Source organism: Convolutriloba macropyga, chromosome 10 (genome assembly GCF_964194025.1).
Source record: "Convolutriloba macropyga chromosome 10, txConMacr16.3, whole genome shotgun sequence".
Classification (NCBI taxonomy): domain Eukaryota; kingdom Metazoa; phylum Xenacoelomorpha; order Acoela; family Convolutidae; genus Convolutriloba; species Convolutriloba macropyga.
In genome coordinates, this window is record NC_134477.1 from 23117103 (window position 1) to 23133506 (window position 16404).

Here is a 16404-nt window from a genome sequence, read left to right on the forward strand (position 1 = left end):
ACCCTACTTCAGCACACGTCTTAATATGTTTATAGAGAATTAGATTAGTTTCACGAACAATTTTAGCACCAGGAACTTCATTTAAAATAATAGTGAATAAAATGTTTGAAGATAAACCGTTCTTTAGAGATCCCACTTTACAATCACAACAAAGATGAATACGATGTATATCAATGATATTAACTTTTTTCTTAGAATAATTAAAGTTATTCGATATGATTTTTTATTCGAATCCTAAAAGATCTCTCAGGGTGTTAGGTTGTGTAAAATCAATTTTATATCCTTCATCAAGATTAATAATAGAATGAAATGTAGCAGTATTAGCTTCGATAATTATGGGACTTTGTTCAAATTCAAGTTCGAGAGAAAGTTGTGTATTAACTTCATCATTAATTTGTTCAATCTCATAAGCACCATATGGAAAAACGATTTCTTTCCATTCTGTTCCATTAAAATATATGATTTTATTATTTTTTGGAATTTACATTAAATATTGAATTATATGTGTTAAAAGAGGTGACCCCAACAACATAATTACCATCTGAAACATCAATACTATCTTGAAAAGTTAATTTAAAATAATCAGTATTGAAACTAACTTCATTAGGAATTTGTGGTTATGGACGTGTGTTTTTTTCAATAGAACTCATAACTGGTAAAAGTTGATCCATTTATTCAATAAAAATTTTCATACCGTTTTTATATTCAATTTTTGAAAGTTCACCCATTCTTAAGAGTTCTTGTAAAATTGCTGAAACTTCTCTGTATGCATTTTTATTACCAGCAAATTATTCAACAGGAACTTCTAATCTTTCAACGAGAGTGTCGGGGTTTGATGATAAGAATACATAGTTAGAACTAGCTACAGTTGAGATGCCTTCACCTTCAATTGCCCTATTTTCCCCATGTTGTTGATTTATTATTTGAATATTTGTATATAACTTTGACTTTTTATTATTTCCAAATCCACCTGCGTATTCTACAAATTCTGGAAGAGCTCTTTTTTCACTCATTGTTAAGTTCAAAACAGATACAGTATTACCAGTTTTAAATGAAGTTAAGAAATTTGGAGTTACTTCATATACTTTATCATCAAATTTTAATACATTATTCTCAATTTTAAAAGGTTTGTCGTTAATAGTATAATTATTTAAATCATTTTGGATAAATTCGAAACTAATATAACTACCATTATCTGTGAAACGATTAAGTTTAGTAGAAATATAAGGATCAACACCGATTATATGTGGTTCATCATCTTCTATTGCTGGAATTTGCGCATTTGGTAATTCTTCCATAATATCTCTCATATTCTCTGTTTGGTTTTCAATTGCTCTTGTTTGGTTTTCAATTGCTAATTTTTGTTCCTGTTGACCCTTCTTAATATCTTCAGTTGTTTTTTTCTGGAGATCTGTAATGCGAGCATATTGCTCAGCTAAATCATAATTTAGTGTTTGTTTCTGTATTTTTTTATTTAGTTTCATTTTTTTGATATCTTTTTTTGGATTAATAATTGATTTGATTTTTTCTAACTCTTCAGAGTTCTTGGGAGAGTAAAACGTCATTTATAATTTCAAAATTCATCATTCAGAATGGGTCTGATATTGGATCATAAATTTCATCCAAATTTTTTCGATAATTCCCTTCACAGATATCTTTTGACATATGAATTGTTAATGGATGATATTTGTTTTGCCAGCAGATAGAACCTAAAATTTTGAATTCATCAATAGTCATATCCATACTAGCTTTATCTTGGAATAAATTTTGAACATCTTTATAATTATTTGGTTTGAATAAGTGAAAGATATTGCTATTTGCTCTTATTGTTCTTTTTGGCAATTCATAATAATCTTGACTGATTATGAAAACAGAAATATTGTTGTGACGTGATCTCTTGAATAGCGCTTTTTCTCGATTATCTTTCATTTCATTTTCATTGAGATCGTCTAAAATAATAACAGTTGATTCACCTTGATATTTTTTTCGATATTTTAACTCATCAATATTTTCATAAACAGATATCTCAATGTTAGAGAGATTATCATTAAGACAGTCGTCAATAGTCTTTTTATTTTTCAGTATTTTAGAAATTGATTTTGGGGGTATCTTTTGTTCGAAACAATCTATCAATTTTTGATATGTTTCTTGATGAATTGATGGTGAATAAATATATATTTCAGTGAAATCCTTAATTATTTCAGTTATCAATTTTGTTAGTAAGCAAGTTTTGCCACACCCTGATGGTCCTGATATTACTACTCGTACAGGTGATTTTGGATATAATTTCTTATCCATTTATATTTGAATAATTTAATTTAATTATAAATGGAAATTAAAGTTGTTAGTTGTCCTGTTTGTTTAGAAAACCTAAACGTTGATGTTTTATATTGTTCCGATGGTTATTTATACCACCGAAAATGTTTTGATGGGCTAGATTTTAAAAGTCCTATAACCAGAGAAAAATCACATTTTGGTTACCTTTGGAAAGAATTGATGATAATATAGTACGATTCGAAAAAGAAAGTAGAAATAACACATCAATAATAATATATAATTCTTCAGGTTATAATCAATATGGTTTTGACATAGAAGGTTTTGATAAAAATGGATTTAATAAACTTGGTTTCAACAAAGAAGGTTTCGATAAAGATGGTTTCGATAAAGAAGGTTTCAACAAAATTGGGTTTAATAGAGAAAAAGTATTAGTCAATGTAGATAAAGCTAAAATTGCAATCAAAAAAGACCCGTGGAATATCTATTATGCAACTGAAAAAGTAAGGGATAACTATGAATTAATTAAGGAGTGTGTTGAAATGGAACCTAATACGTTTAAATATTGGCTTCTCCAAATTTGAAAACAAATATAGACTTAGCTAAGGTTTTTATAGAAAATGGTGGTTCTTTTAATTTGTTAAATAAGAAACTTCGTAACAATAAATCAGTTGCAATGTTATCAGTTCAAATTAATCCTAAAAATTATCAATATCTTAGAAAAAAATTGAAGGATGATGATGAAATAATTGAAATTGTTGTTGAATTGGATAAAAGAATGATTGGTTGTGCAAGTGAAAGATTAAGAGCAATTTATCGAGTATAAATGATCTTTCAAACTGATAACAAATTTTACAATTTTAGATTAGCTGTATATTTGATATCTTTTCTGTTGGTATTACTTTTGATTTCAAATTTAATTGGTACACTCGTTTATTATATAGTAGTTTTCCTAACAGTGTTTAATTCAAATAATTGTGTATATATAAATGGTACCGAAGTGTCCTATCAATAGTATTGGAATCAGAAATCCTGTTATGTGTAGTGATGGTCATATGTATGAAGAGAAATGTTTAGTCGAGTGGCTTAATTCGAATTGTACTTCTCCTATAAATCGAAAATTTTTTGATTTTGTTAATATTTGTGAAATATCTGAAAAGTGTTTAAATGAATATTGTGATGTTTCAGAATTAGAATAACCATATGAGCGAACTAATTTTACATATTCAAAAGAAGAAAAAATAATTAATTATTATTTAAATATGCTTGAGAATGATGATGAAGTAGATATAATTTTTGATAAAGACTTTTGTTAAGGCTAATTGATAGAAATTGTGAATGGTTCGAATTTGAAAGCGAAGAATTGAAAGATGATAAAGAAGTTGTGATGAAGGCGATTGAAAATAGTGGAATGCTTATAGAATATGCTAGTAGCAGACTACAACAAGATGACACAGTCGTTCTTACAGCTGTGAAAACTACTTGTATTATATTATCTAATAAAATTTTGGTAAATCGCTTAATTTATGAAACTGCTTGTTATTATAATAATGTAAATTTTAGAGATGTCTTTCTTTTAAAAAATAGATTAAATCCTGACACTATTTGAAATATGATTGAAGAATTAAACAGTATGAAAAAGTTATTTGAATAATTTGTTCGCTAATAAATGAGAGACGAGTTCAATATTAAAAATACCAACAACAAACATTTCTATTTTACACCGTATAACTTGCTTAAACGAATTGAAATTCCACCTGGATGTTACGAATATTCTGAATTAAACGAAGAAGTAAAAGTTCAACTCATTAATAATGGTGATGCTTGCACTTGGTATTCCCCAATTAGTTTTATTCCAAACAATGCCACATTTAAAATTGATTTAAAACTAGAAAAAGGTTTTCTAATAGATTTTATTAAACAAGAAACATTTAGAGAACCATTAGGATTTAATGCAAGGATAGTTGGTGGAGAAAATATTACTTCAGATTTCAAACCTGACATACGTTCAAGTATCGATAATTAGAAAAAGTTATTTGAATAATTTGTTCTCTAATAATTGATAACTGATAAGAAAGAATTTATACATCTTTTAACAGTTAAAGGTGTTCCAACATTTGATCAAATTTGTGTTTTAAATTATGTATATGATAATTTGAAAAATGATAAAGAAGTTGTTATGATGTGTGTTAAATTTTCTGGAAATAATTTGAAATATGCTAGTGATATTCTAAAAAATGATAAGGAAGTTGTGATGAGTGCTGTTAAATCAAGTGGATTTTCTTTGAAATTTGCTAGTGATAATCTAAAAAATGATAGAGAGGTTATAAAGATAGCTATTAAGAATTCTAGATATGCTTTTGAATGGTTGAGTGATGAATTAAAAAATGATAAAGAATTTATGATGAGTGTTATTAATTCTAATTATTTGTTGTTAGAATATGCTAGTGATAATCTAAAAAATGATAAAGAGCTTGTGATGGAAGCTATAAGGCATAGTCCTGATAATTTATGTTTTGCTAGTTATGAATTGAGTAATGATAGAGAGATTGTTATGGAAGCTGTTAATAGATGTGGAATTTCTTTGAAATATGCTAGTGATGAATTAAAAAATGATAAAGAAGTTGTTTTAAAAGCTATTGCAGAAAATGTAAATGCTTACTATTATGCTTCAGAATTTCTACGCAAAGATAGTCAGATTTTGAATATACATATTAAAGAAAGAAAATTAAAAAGTAAAGATATGCCTGATGAAGTTAGAAGTTATATAGGAGATAATCTATTTTGTTACTAATAATGGATAACCGAATTGTAGGTGTTGGAGACCAAGACAATTATTCGATGGATATGAAAAAGTTATTTGAATAATTTGTTTACTTATAAATGAACAGAAATAACGCAATAGAAATTGTTACAAACAATCCTTCTTCTTTAGGGTTTCTTAAAAATGAATATACAGATGATAAAGAAGTTGTTCTTAGAGCTGTTTCAGAAAATGGTCGCTATTTAGCACAGGCTAGTGAAAGATTGCGAAATGATAAAGAAGTTGTTCTTGAAGCTATGTCTAATAATGCTTATTATTTTGATTCACTATCTAAAGGATTACGCGCAGATAAAGACATAGTTATAAAAGCTGTTGGACGAGATGGTTATCAATTAAAATGTGCATCAGAAGAATTAAGAAATGATAAAGAAGTAGTAATAGAAGCTGTAAAAAATGGTTTCGGCTCAGGTGCTCTTCAATGGGCAAGTGGTACTTTGAAAGATGATAAAGAAATTGTATTAGCAGCAATTAAGCATAACGCATTTGAAATTATACATGCAACCGATAGGTTAAAATTAGATTACGAAATTCTTTATACTGCAATACATCAGTGTGGAAAACAAAGACTTAATGAAGTATTTAATAGCATCGAAAATATTAAAGAAATTATGCATGTGAATGATGAAAATTAATGGATAAGTGGTAATGTAAGCATGTGAAGTATTGTGTGTGTGTGGGTAATCGAACATTTGATTGAAAAAGGTACTAAGTTTCAATTATGAATCTATTTTTAGTATGTATATAATTGTATTCAAAATGTCGACAGAGTGTGAATATATATAATCAATTATATAACTCAAAATTATATTTTTGTCAAAGTGTGGGTATACAGGCATTCGAAGTATTTTCCATAAGTATGTGAACATATTTATTCAATTATTTTTATCAGCATATGAATATATTTAATCTATAATAATTCTAATTTTTACAATATGCGTAGCTGGCCCGCCGGTGAGGCAAGTAGTGTGTGTTTCTTCGCTTTGACTTCACGAGGTGAGGACGGTGAGGTTGTTCAAGTTGGTGTGGGAATTCTGAGCGAGAGTGAGTGCGAAGCACGAACGGTGAGATGTGAAACAGCGAGCGAGCGATGAATTTCTCACTCCAGGTTGGACGGCCGATGTGTCCTTGCGTCGAGGAGTCAAACGGAGAAACACACACTACTCGTGTTGAGGGAAGCGGACTCAGGAGGTTGGTGTTTGAACCCTACCTTCGTTTCATGTTTTTGCACTCACAAAAAAAATTTTTTACCCTCCGCCTGTCATTCGAGAGCAATTTTTCCGACGTTAGTCGGTTTATGTTTTATTACTATTAATACAATATAACAGACAACCAACGACAGTTAATCGAAGCACTAGCGTAAATTAGGCTGCAATTCAAACATGGCGCCAAAGTTAGAAGAGCCAATTTGAAATAGCCTGCTGATGACAGCATAACCCGGGTCAACGATCGAAAAACTTCCTTTGATTTCATTCTAAGTCATATGTGGTTCTTAGTAATCATACGAAGTCATATTTGATTTGTAGGATTGCTTAGTTGCCACACAAAGGCTATATATGATTTCCTGGAAATCGTAAAGGAGTCAAACCAGAAAAATTTAAAGCCGAAAAATTGTATTTTTTCGGTAGCTGTCGAAAAAAATAAGCTAATATATTACATATAACACATTGACTTTTGCCAATTTTCCGCATTTTTTAATCAGAGGGCATTTATATTTAATTATCGCATGTGCATTCCACGTTTTGCTATTTGGGTGCCCCAAAACAATGACTTCTATAGGTATAAACTCACTTCAGAGAATATCAAAACTTTAGTCATAAAAATAGACTTATTCTTTCAGTTAGCACGCAACTTTGCAAAAAGTATCACATTTCTGGGTCTTTTGGCGGATCACAAAGTATAGGAGAGCAATAATAAAAATATTCAACCCGGTAATATGGAAGTTCTAAGTTATAATTTACTTAATGCTACAGACTTTAGTTGAAACTGAATATTCAAAACGAAATTTGTATTCTTGACAAAAAATCTGCTTTAACCCGTGAAAATTAGCTTTAACATGATTTGCAATTTGATTTGAATGATAAATAAGAATGACATGTAATGAGAAACGTTGTGTTCCAGAGTTACTGGCTGCTAAGTTCCTGCCAGATTTTATAGTGGCCGTGTTGCCAGAGGATGGGGAGAGAGATCTATTGGAGAAATATCTGAGGCTGGAACTTAAATCGTGTGCCAACAAATTTTCTGGCCTTCCAAGCAACTGGCCATCACCTGACAACATTGTCATTGTCCCCTTTTCACAAATGGAATCCAAAAGTCACGATAAACTGAGAAACGGAATTAATAAATTAGTATTTAGTAGTTAAATATAAATTGCCCAATTTTGTGTAGTTTAATTGTTATTGTCCACTTCACACAAGTAGATGTTCCCCAAGACATATTGTAAAAAAGTCTTTAAAAAATGTTTCTGTAAGAAGTCGAATTAAAGCTGCAAATCAAATTTTAAGAAACAGGATGAAAAATACGTGAACATTTTTTTAGTTGTGACGGTAAAATTACATAGCATCCGCATAATTTTTGACTACCTAATGCTAACTTTTCCCACGCGGGTTTCCAATGCAAAACAGTTGGTAATGAAGCAATGCACAAAATCAAGGTCTGATTGTATTTATTTGTGCAAAGCGTTGATGAGGCTAGATGAATCCTGGCGCACATTTTCAACATTCAGTTTTTGAAGCTTACAAAAGAGAAGCGAACAATCAAGAAATGATCCATAGCAGAAGTTATACAAGTTACCTGCACGTTACTGAAGTATGCACTTGTAAAAAAAGTAACCCATCCACAATAATTGTTAAATTAGCAAAGTGCTGAAAAGTGCGAAGGGAATAGCTACATTTGTCAATTGCGCAAGATAACCATTCGATTTCGACTGGGGAACGAACTGTTGTTGGTTGATTTGGTGAACTAATTTGTTCATCGTTAAAGACCATTTATGTGCTCTCTAAAGCTCTCTACGTCATCTGCGCAATTGACAAATGTAGCTATTCCCTTCGCACTTTTCAGCACTTCCCAGGCGAGAACCGGACCGTGACCTGCAGGAAGTCAATTCGACTGTACTCGAGCATTGTAAGTATATTGCCCAAGTGCTGAATCGATGCTCGGAACTGTTCACCTTGGAAATTCACCGATTATAACTGATATTTTGAATCCCTTTGTGAGAAAGAAATATATTTCAACAATGATCTTCAACAATACACAAACACAATCGACTGCTAAAATTCCCACCTACCTGTTAAAAAAGTGTACACCAAACATGGCTTTCTGGCATAATTATCCTACAGGTTTGTCGACTGCACGGCGAAAAGACAGTTTAAAAAATTATCGTATAATAATGGAAATTTACCCTGATCAAGTAAATTGTTTTTAATTTGAGTTTTTAACGTTAAACATTATGCATTATTACAATCCAAGAATTGGATTGTATTGGTGCTCTGTCTTCTTTTCTTATTTTTGTAAGATGTTTTCACACCTTTTTTCATGACTTTGAGCTTTCAAAACGGGATAAACAGGTAGCGCCCAGCGGGCATTTAGTTTCATTAGAGGCCCTTAGTTGCGTTTAGCAGTCCCTCAAGTTCTTAATGTGGTGAAGCTACTGCGAAGGCCGTAATTCAACGTTAAAAACTCATTTTAGGAGTTTATGACCCCAAAATGTTGCAATTTTTTGAATTTTTTTGAAATTTTTGCTGGACCAGTCTTAAATTGAGGTTTGAAAAAGTTGATAAAGTTCTTCTGCGAGACATCATTAATTTTCATCACCATTTTGTCAATTATATGTTTCTGTACTCCAAACATAAACGCAAATTTATAATAATTTTTTACCAATTTTCAAATTTTTCAAAATTTTATTTGTGATTTTTTGAGTTTTTAGCCCTAGGTGGTAATGAACCTTCTCTAGGGGTTGATAATAGTTTGCTGCATAGTTTCTAGTGGTAATGGATTGGTTTTCAACAATTAGGCATCACGAATTTTTTGAAATTTATTGTCAATTTTTCAGTTTTTGGTGCCCCGGGGGCCATCAAACCTCCTCTAGGGTCTGATAATTTTAATTAAATAATAATTGATAATTACTTAATTTTTCAATTGTTTACAATTTTTCAAGTTTTTCTATTTTTGAATTTTTTTTCAGGCACCAGGCTCCCAGGGACCTCCTCCAAGGTTTGATAATAAGCTGTTGCATAGTTTCTAGGGTTAATGGAATGGTTATCAACTCTTTAGGGACCCGAGCTTTAGAAATTCTTTAGAAAGTTTTTTTTTCGAATTCGGGCACAAAGTTTACGGATCTTTGTGACCATTGTGAGCCATTTAAACTATCTGAGGCTTGAAAAAGGGATATTGAATAATCTCTGGGGACAATGAAATGGTTTGAAGATAATAATATCATGATTTTTAGCAAAAGTTCCTTAAAATTTTTTATTGTTTAGAAATTTCTTGATTTTTCTGAGTTTAAAGATGGCCAACGAATCGTTTCTGGCCAACGAAATTTTAATGAGTCTTACAGATGGGTTACATGACAGAATTCCAGAGACCAAAATGGTTTTGGTTTTTTCCAGCTAATTTTAGTAACTTTCTTTAAATTTTGCATTTCCCAGTTTCTTTGAAGCGTGTGTCAAATTTTTCCAGTTCATCTAACTGTGGTGGAAAGTTAATCTCCTTCACGGTTTGCGCATAAGTCACTGAGTATATTGGATTGTTTCACATATGGCCCTCGGGTTAAAAACTTCAAGAGATTTAGCAATGATTATTTTTTTGTTTGGTTGATTTTTAGTTTCCCAACTTTTGAGTTCGTCTTTTTGGCAGTGATTAATCATTTGATCTGCTTGCCAGGTGCATTAGGCATTGTATTATGGGACTTGTTTTGCTATGTTTTTATTTTATAAAATATTTTAACACCTTTTTTCATGAATTTGAGCTTTCAAAACGGGATAAACAGGTAAAACTCAGCGGGCATCAGGTTTCATTAGAGATCCTTAGCCGCATTTAGTAGTCCTTCAAGTACATATAGTGGTGCAGTTACCGGGAAAGCCGTAATTCAAGGTTAAAAGATCATTTTTAGGAGTTTTTTAGACAACAATGTTGAAATTTTTTGCACTTTTTTTTTCATTTTTTGAACTTTTTGTTGGACCGTTCTAAAATTGAGGTTTTTCAAAGTTGATAAAGATTTTTCTGCCAGACGATATCAATTTTATGGCCAATTTAAGAGCTGTCTGTCTTAGTATTTTAAACATAAACCCGCAAATTCATACAAATATTTACAATTTTTTCATGTTTTTGAGATTTTTCAGCCTTTGATGTCAAGAAACCTCATCTTGGGTATAATAAGAGGTTATTGCATAATTTCTAGTGGTAATAGAACAATTTTCAACAATTTAACATCACGAAATGTTGCAATTTTTTGATAAAACTTATCTCTTTCAAGTATTCAAAATTTTTGTCAAGTTTTAGGTTTCTCGAACAACAATGGTCAAGGCTCTCCACTAGTTTTTAATAATAGGCTACTAGGTTACTGCATGGTTACTACTGGTAATGGAGAATGTTTTTGGAAATTTTAATATTAAGATTTTTACAATTTTTTCGCTGTTTTTAAAAAAATGCAAATTTTTAGAAATTTCTGAAAATTAGTAATTTTTCCTCACTGGCCAGGGAACTTCCTATAGGGTTTGCAAGTATGTTATTGCATAGTTTCTAGTGGCAATTAATTTATTGTCAAATTTTTTGAATATCACTTAGCAGATTTAAACTTGCAATTTTTCAAGTTTTTCTGAATTTTTCCCTGCACCAGCGGCCCAGGAACCTCCTTCAGGGTTTCACAATAAGTTACTGCATAGTTTCTAGAGGTAAAGGAATGGTTATCATTTTTTTAATAACACGAGTTTCAACAATTTTTTTTAGTTCCAAGGTTATGGATGTTTATGAGCCATTGAAACTTTTGAAAGCCTAAAATAGGGATACTGGATAGTCTCTGGAGGCAAGAAAAGGGTTCTGAAGATACAAAGATCACAAATTGGGGTAAGATTTTGTTAAAATTTTTGATTGTTTTTATTTGTCATTTTTTGAGTTTAACTGGCCCACGGAATTTTCAAGTCCCGCATACGGGTTACATGGCAGAACTCCAGGGACAGAAAAATTGTTTTGAAGATTTTTTAATTGAAATCTAAAAACTTTCTTTGAATTTTACGCTTCTCAGTTTTTTTTTGAAGCATTTGTCTATTTTTTATGGCAAATTTTGAATTGTGTCATATATGGCTTTGAGATTAAAAGCTTCAAAAGTTTTAGCATTGAATATTATTTCGTTTAGTTTCCTTGATTCTTTTGCATTTCAACTTTTTTTAGATTTTGTCTCTAGATCAATCTGCTTGTCAAATACATTAGCCAAAAATCTCAAAAATTCCAAATTCTTGGCATAATTTTTGTTTAGATAAAATGACCCAGATAAACAAAATTAATAACCAAGGCCCAAAAATGGACATTGGTGGAAGAAATGGGTCGCAATGATTTGAAGCTCGTTCGCATTTTGCTACCAATGGTGGTAAATTTGCTGATAAGAAGACGTGCCTTTTGGGAAGAGAATGTGATAACTGTTTACTGACACAATGAGGGAAATTTGCAGAGCCACAAACCATCTGAAACTGTTGAAACACACATTGCTATTAGATGTTTTCAATATAATTATAAAAATAATCTTACACAAATCCAAAAACCTACCAAAACCATTGAATATCAAAAATTGTAGGGATGACAATTCATTTCAAATGAATAGTTTCCTTTAATATTTAGAAGTCATTGTTTCCAACCAAACAATTTTCCCTATAAGACAACCCGCAATTTTACTTCCCGGGTCGAGACCGAATGGTTAACTTGTAAGATCATGCAAGTTGAATGGCAAACTTGTAAGTTTCTTGCAAGTCGAATGGTTAATTTGTAAGATCTTGCAACTTGAACGGCTAACTCGTAAGTTTCTTGCGAGTTCGTTCCAGTCAAGCTCAAACTTTATGGATTAATTCAATTTAACATTCAGTCATATACCGTAAAAAGCGCGTGAGAGTTAGTTGCTCAGTTTGGATAACATAATACAATGCGACATAAGTAGACTAACTGCTTACTTGTGAATTTTATCAACTCAAGAGTGCTTTTTCAATTCAACTAATAAAGAGGAGATCTCAATTAGCTTCTTCACGATTGCTTTATTAAAAAAGGTTCCTAAATTTTTATACCCTTTTTGACTTTGACTGCAGTTTCAAATTCATATGCCGACATTCCCTCAAAATAATTAAGTGACCCTTCAACTTTATTCCATTCTTTATTTCGTAATTTTTCAACTAACACACTTTTAGATGCCATACTTTTTAAACATCCGTTTACATTCCTGTCTTACAACGTTCCATTGTTTGCCAAAAATATAGGCAGAATTGTTATCTGGTCACAAATTGTTTTCTGAGAAAATATGTATGAACAGATAAACTCAGTCGAATGTTTAACTTGTAAGAACCCTGTGAGTCGAACGGCTAACTTCCACTGCACTGACTGTCGCTGATTAGTTCAAATTTTGGGGTTGTGTTGGTGATCAAAAGCATATTGGACTATTTGTTATGATTTCAATGGAGCTGGTACAGTGGCTTAAAATAATTGGCTATTTCAGGAAAGATATATTTACCTACCTGCCTAAATCTAAATAAACTATATAGTCAATGAAGCCACGAAGCTATGCAACTCACTAATGTGTTGAAAGATTTGATTCGTCGAATGTTGTAAAAGAATTATGTAAGTAATGTACTGAATGTGCTGATTTCTTAAAATTAATTAACAATTTTAAGAAAAAATTGCTGAATTCATTCACTAAACTTGGTGAAAGCAATGAATTATGATCGTTTTTTAGGTGTAGAAAATGTTTACGCATTTTGCTGAATTTGGATATTTTGGAAAATCGTACAGATATTACGCAAGAAAAGCGTTTATTTGGAATGTGTGTATGTTTTGTGGTTGAAAAATGCTGATTTTTTTATAGGAATCATGCAATATTAATGTAAAAAGAACGTGCTGGATGCGGGTAGTTTATTTTTTTTGAAGTATGGAAATTGTGTAAGCAAGGTGTTCTCAATTTGAACAATAATTGTGAAAATTGTATGAGAATTATAATAAAAAATTCAATGAATGCGATGGTTTCTAAAACTGTGGAACTTATTTGAAACTTGCGCTGAGACATCTTTGATTTTTTTGCGAAACTGTTCGACTCACAATTCTTACCAAAGAACCATTCAATCTACGAGTCGAACAGTTTCGCAAAAAAATCAAAGATGTCTCAGCGCAAGTTTCAAATAAGTTCCACAGTTTTAGAAACCATCGCATTCATTGAATTTTTTATTATAGTTCTCATACAATTTTCACAATTATTGTTCAAATTGAGAACACCTTGCTTACACAATTTCCACACTTTAAAAAAAAATAAACTACCCGCATCCAGCACGTTCTTTTTACATTAATATTGCATGATTCCTATAAAAAAATTAACATTTTTCAACCACAAAACATACACACATTCCAAATAAACGCTTTTCTTGCGTAATATCTGTATGATTTTCCAAAATATCCAAATTCAGCACAATGCGTAAACATTTTCTACACCTAAAAACGATCATAATTCATTGCTTTCACCAAGTTTAGTGAATGAATTCAGCAATTTTTTCTTAAAATTGTTAATTAATTTTAAGAAATCAGCACATTCAGTACATTACTTACATAATTCTTTTACAACATTCGACGAATCAAATCTTTCAACACATTAGTGAGTTGCATAGCTTCGTTGCTTCATTGACTATATAGTTTATTTCGATTTAGGCAGGTAGGTAAATATATCTTTCCTGAAAGAGCCAATTATTTTAAGCCATTGTACCAGCTCCATTGAAATCATAACAAATAGTCCAATATGCTTTTGATCACCAACACAACCCCAAAATTTGAACTAATCAGCGACAGTCAGTGCAGTGGAAGAAAAAGAGGCTATAGAGGTAGAGACCGAGTTTCAGGACTGAGCTGGGCCGCTGAATGCTATGACAAAAATGTGCTCATGGGATCAAAATTGTGTAACGAACGTCTAACAACTAATTAATATAAGCGCTCAAAGTGTAAAAACTGTAAGATAACCGCCGAAAGCGTGAAAAATGTGTAAGATAAGTCCTGAAAGTGTTGAATTTGTGCAAACTATGTAATATAAGAGAAAAATTGTTGTATAACTTCCATATTTGACAGTGATGAACGTATTTAAGATATTTCGTGGGTTGAAGTTTTTTGATTTCATACAAGGAATCGTATATAATTTCATACTGCCCATACTCTATTTCTTAGTACGACGAAATGAGATTCATAAACTGTTGATCTGTTGTATTGACAATCACCGTTTTGTTAACCAAGTTAATTATTTTTGGTTCTAGTGTTTAATTTAATCTTAGTACAACCCTTTTATGAAACCAAAGATATCATATATAATCCTTGAATGAAAACCAAGTTGTCATGTATGACCCCTGCCTGAAGTCAAAAAATTCATACATGATCCCTTCATAAAACTTCATGCTGAAAAAATTGTATGCTCTTCGCACGAAACCAAAGAAATCAACTACGATCCCAGTATGAAATCTTGTATGATTCTAGTAAGAAATTAAAGAAATTACATATGATCAACTTACAGAAGCCGCGATGTCTACTAGGCCGCAAGGATGGGATCGAAAAAAAATATTTTTTATAGAAATACAAATATGAACCTAATATGAAATCAAAGAAATCATTGAGTTCTAAAATTGAGGTTTTTCAAAGTTGATAAAGATTTTTTTGCCAGACGATATCAATTTTATGGCCAATTTAAGAGCTGTCTGTCTTAGTATTTTAAACATAAACACGCAAATTCATACAAATATTTACAATTTTTTCATGTTTTTGAGATTTTTCAGCCTTTGATGTCAAGAAACCTCATCTTGGGTATAATAAGAGGTTATTGCATAATTTCTAGTGGTAATAGAACAATTTTCAACAATTTAACATCACGAAATGTTGCAATTTTTTGATAAAACTTATCTCTTTCAAGTATTTAAAATTTTTGTCAAGTTTTAGGTTTCTCGAACAACAATGGTCAAGGCTCTCCACTAGTTTTTAATAATAGGCTACTAGGTTACTGCATGGTTACTACTGGTAATGGAGAATGTTTTTGGAAATTTTAATATTAAGATTTTTACAATTTTTTCGCTGTTTTTAAAAAAATGCAAATTTTTAGAAATTTCTGAAAATTAGTAATTTTTCCTCACTGGCCAGGGAACTTCCTATAGGGTTTGCAAGTATGTTATTGCATAGTTTCTAGTGGCAATTAATTTATTGTCAAATTTTTTGAATATCACTTAGCAGATTTAAACTTGCAATTTTTCAAGTTTTTCTGAATTTTTCCCTGCACCAGCGGCCCAGGAACCTCCTTCAGGGTTTCACAATAAGTTACTGCATAGTTTCTAGAGGTAAGGGAATGGTTATCATTTTTTTAATAACACGAGTTTCAACAATTTTTTTAGTTCCAAGGTTATGGATGTTTATGAGCCATTGAAACTTTTGAAGGCCTAAAATAGGGATACTGGATAGTCTCTGGAGGAAAGAAAAGGGTTTTGAAGATATAAAGATCTCAAATTGGGGTAAGATTTTGTTAAAATTTTTGATTGTTTTTATTTGTCATTTTTTGAGTTTAACTGGCCCACGGAATTTTCAAGTCCCGCAGACGGGTTACATGGCAGAACTCCAGGGACAGAAAAATTGTTTTGAAGATTTTTTAAATGAAATCTAAAAACTTTCTTTAAATTTTACGCTTCTCAGTTTTTTTTTGAAGCATTTGTCTATTTTTTATGGCAAATTTTGAATTGTGTCATATATGGCTTTGAGATTAAAAGCTTCAAGAGTTTTAGCATTGATTATTATTTCGTTTAGTTTCCTTGATTCTTTTGCATTCTCAACTTTTTTTAGATTTTGTCTCTAGATCAATCTGCTTGTCAAATACATTAGCCAAAAATCTCAAAAATTCCAAATTCTTGGCATAATTTTTGTTTAGATAAAATGACCCAGATAAACAAAATTAATAACCAAGGCCCAAAAATGGACATTGGTGGAAGAAATGGGCCGCAATGATTTGAAGCTCGTTCGCATTTTGCTACCAATGGTGGTAAATTTGCTGATAAGAAGACGTGCCTTTTGGGAAGAGAATGTGATAACTGTTTACTGACACAATGAGG

General features: G+C 31.1%; 1 protein-coding gene across 1 annotated transcript in view; it reads left to right on the plus strand.

The window, feature by feature from the left end:
* Positions 1 to 7592, plus strand: part of LOC142347968 (uncharacterized) — a 54475-nt gene extending 46883 nt beyond the window's left edge. The window contains exons 7-9 of the mRNA XM_075399134.1: positions 3592 to 3758; positions 5210 to 5422; positions 7217 to 7592. Of these exons, the coding sequence (XP_075255249.1) occupies positions 3592 to 3758; positions 5210 to 5422; positions 7217 to 7458 (622 nt within the window). The 3' untranslated portion in view covers positions 7459 to 7592. The remainder of the gene's footprint in view (positions 1 to 3591; positions 3759 to 5209; positions 5423 to 7216) is intronic.
* The last annotated feature ends 8812 nt before the right edge of the window (positions 7593 to 16404 follow it).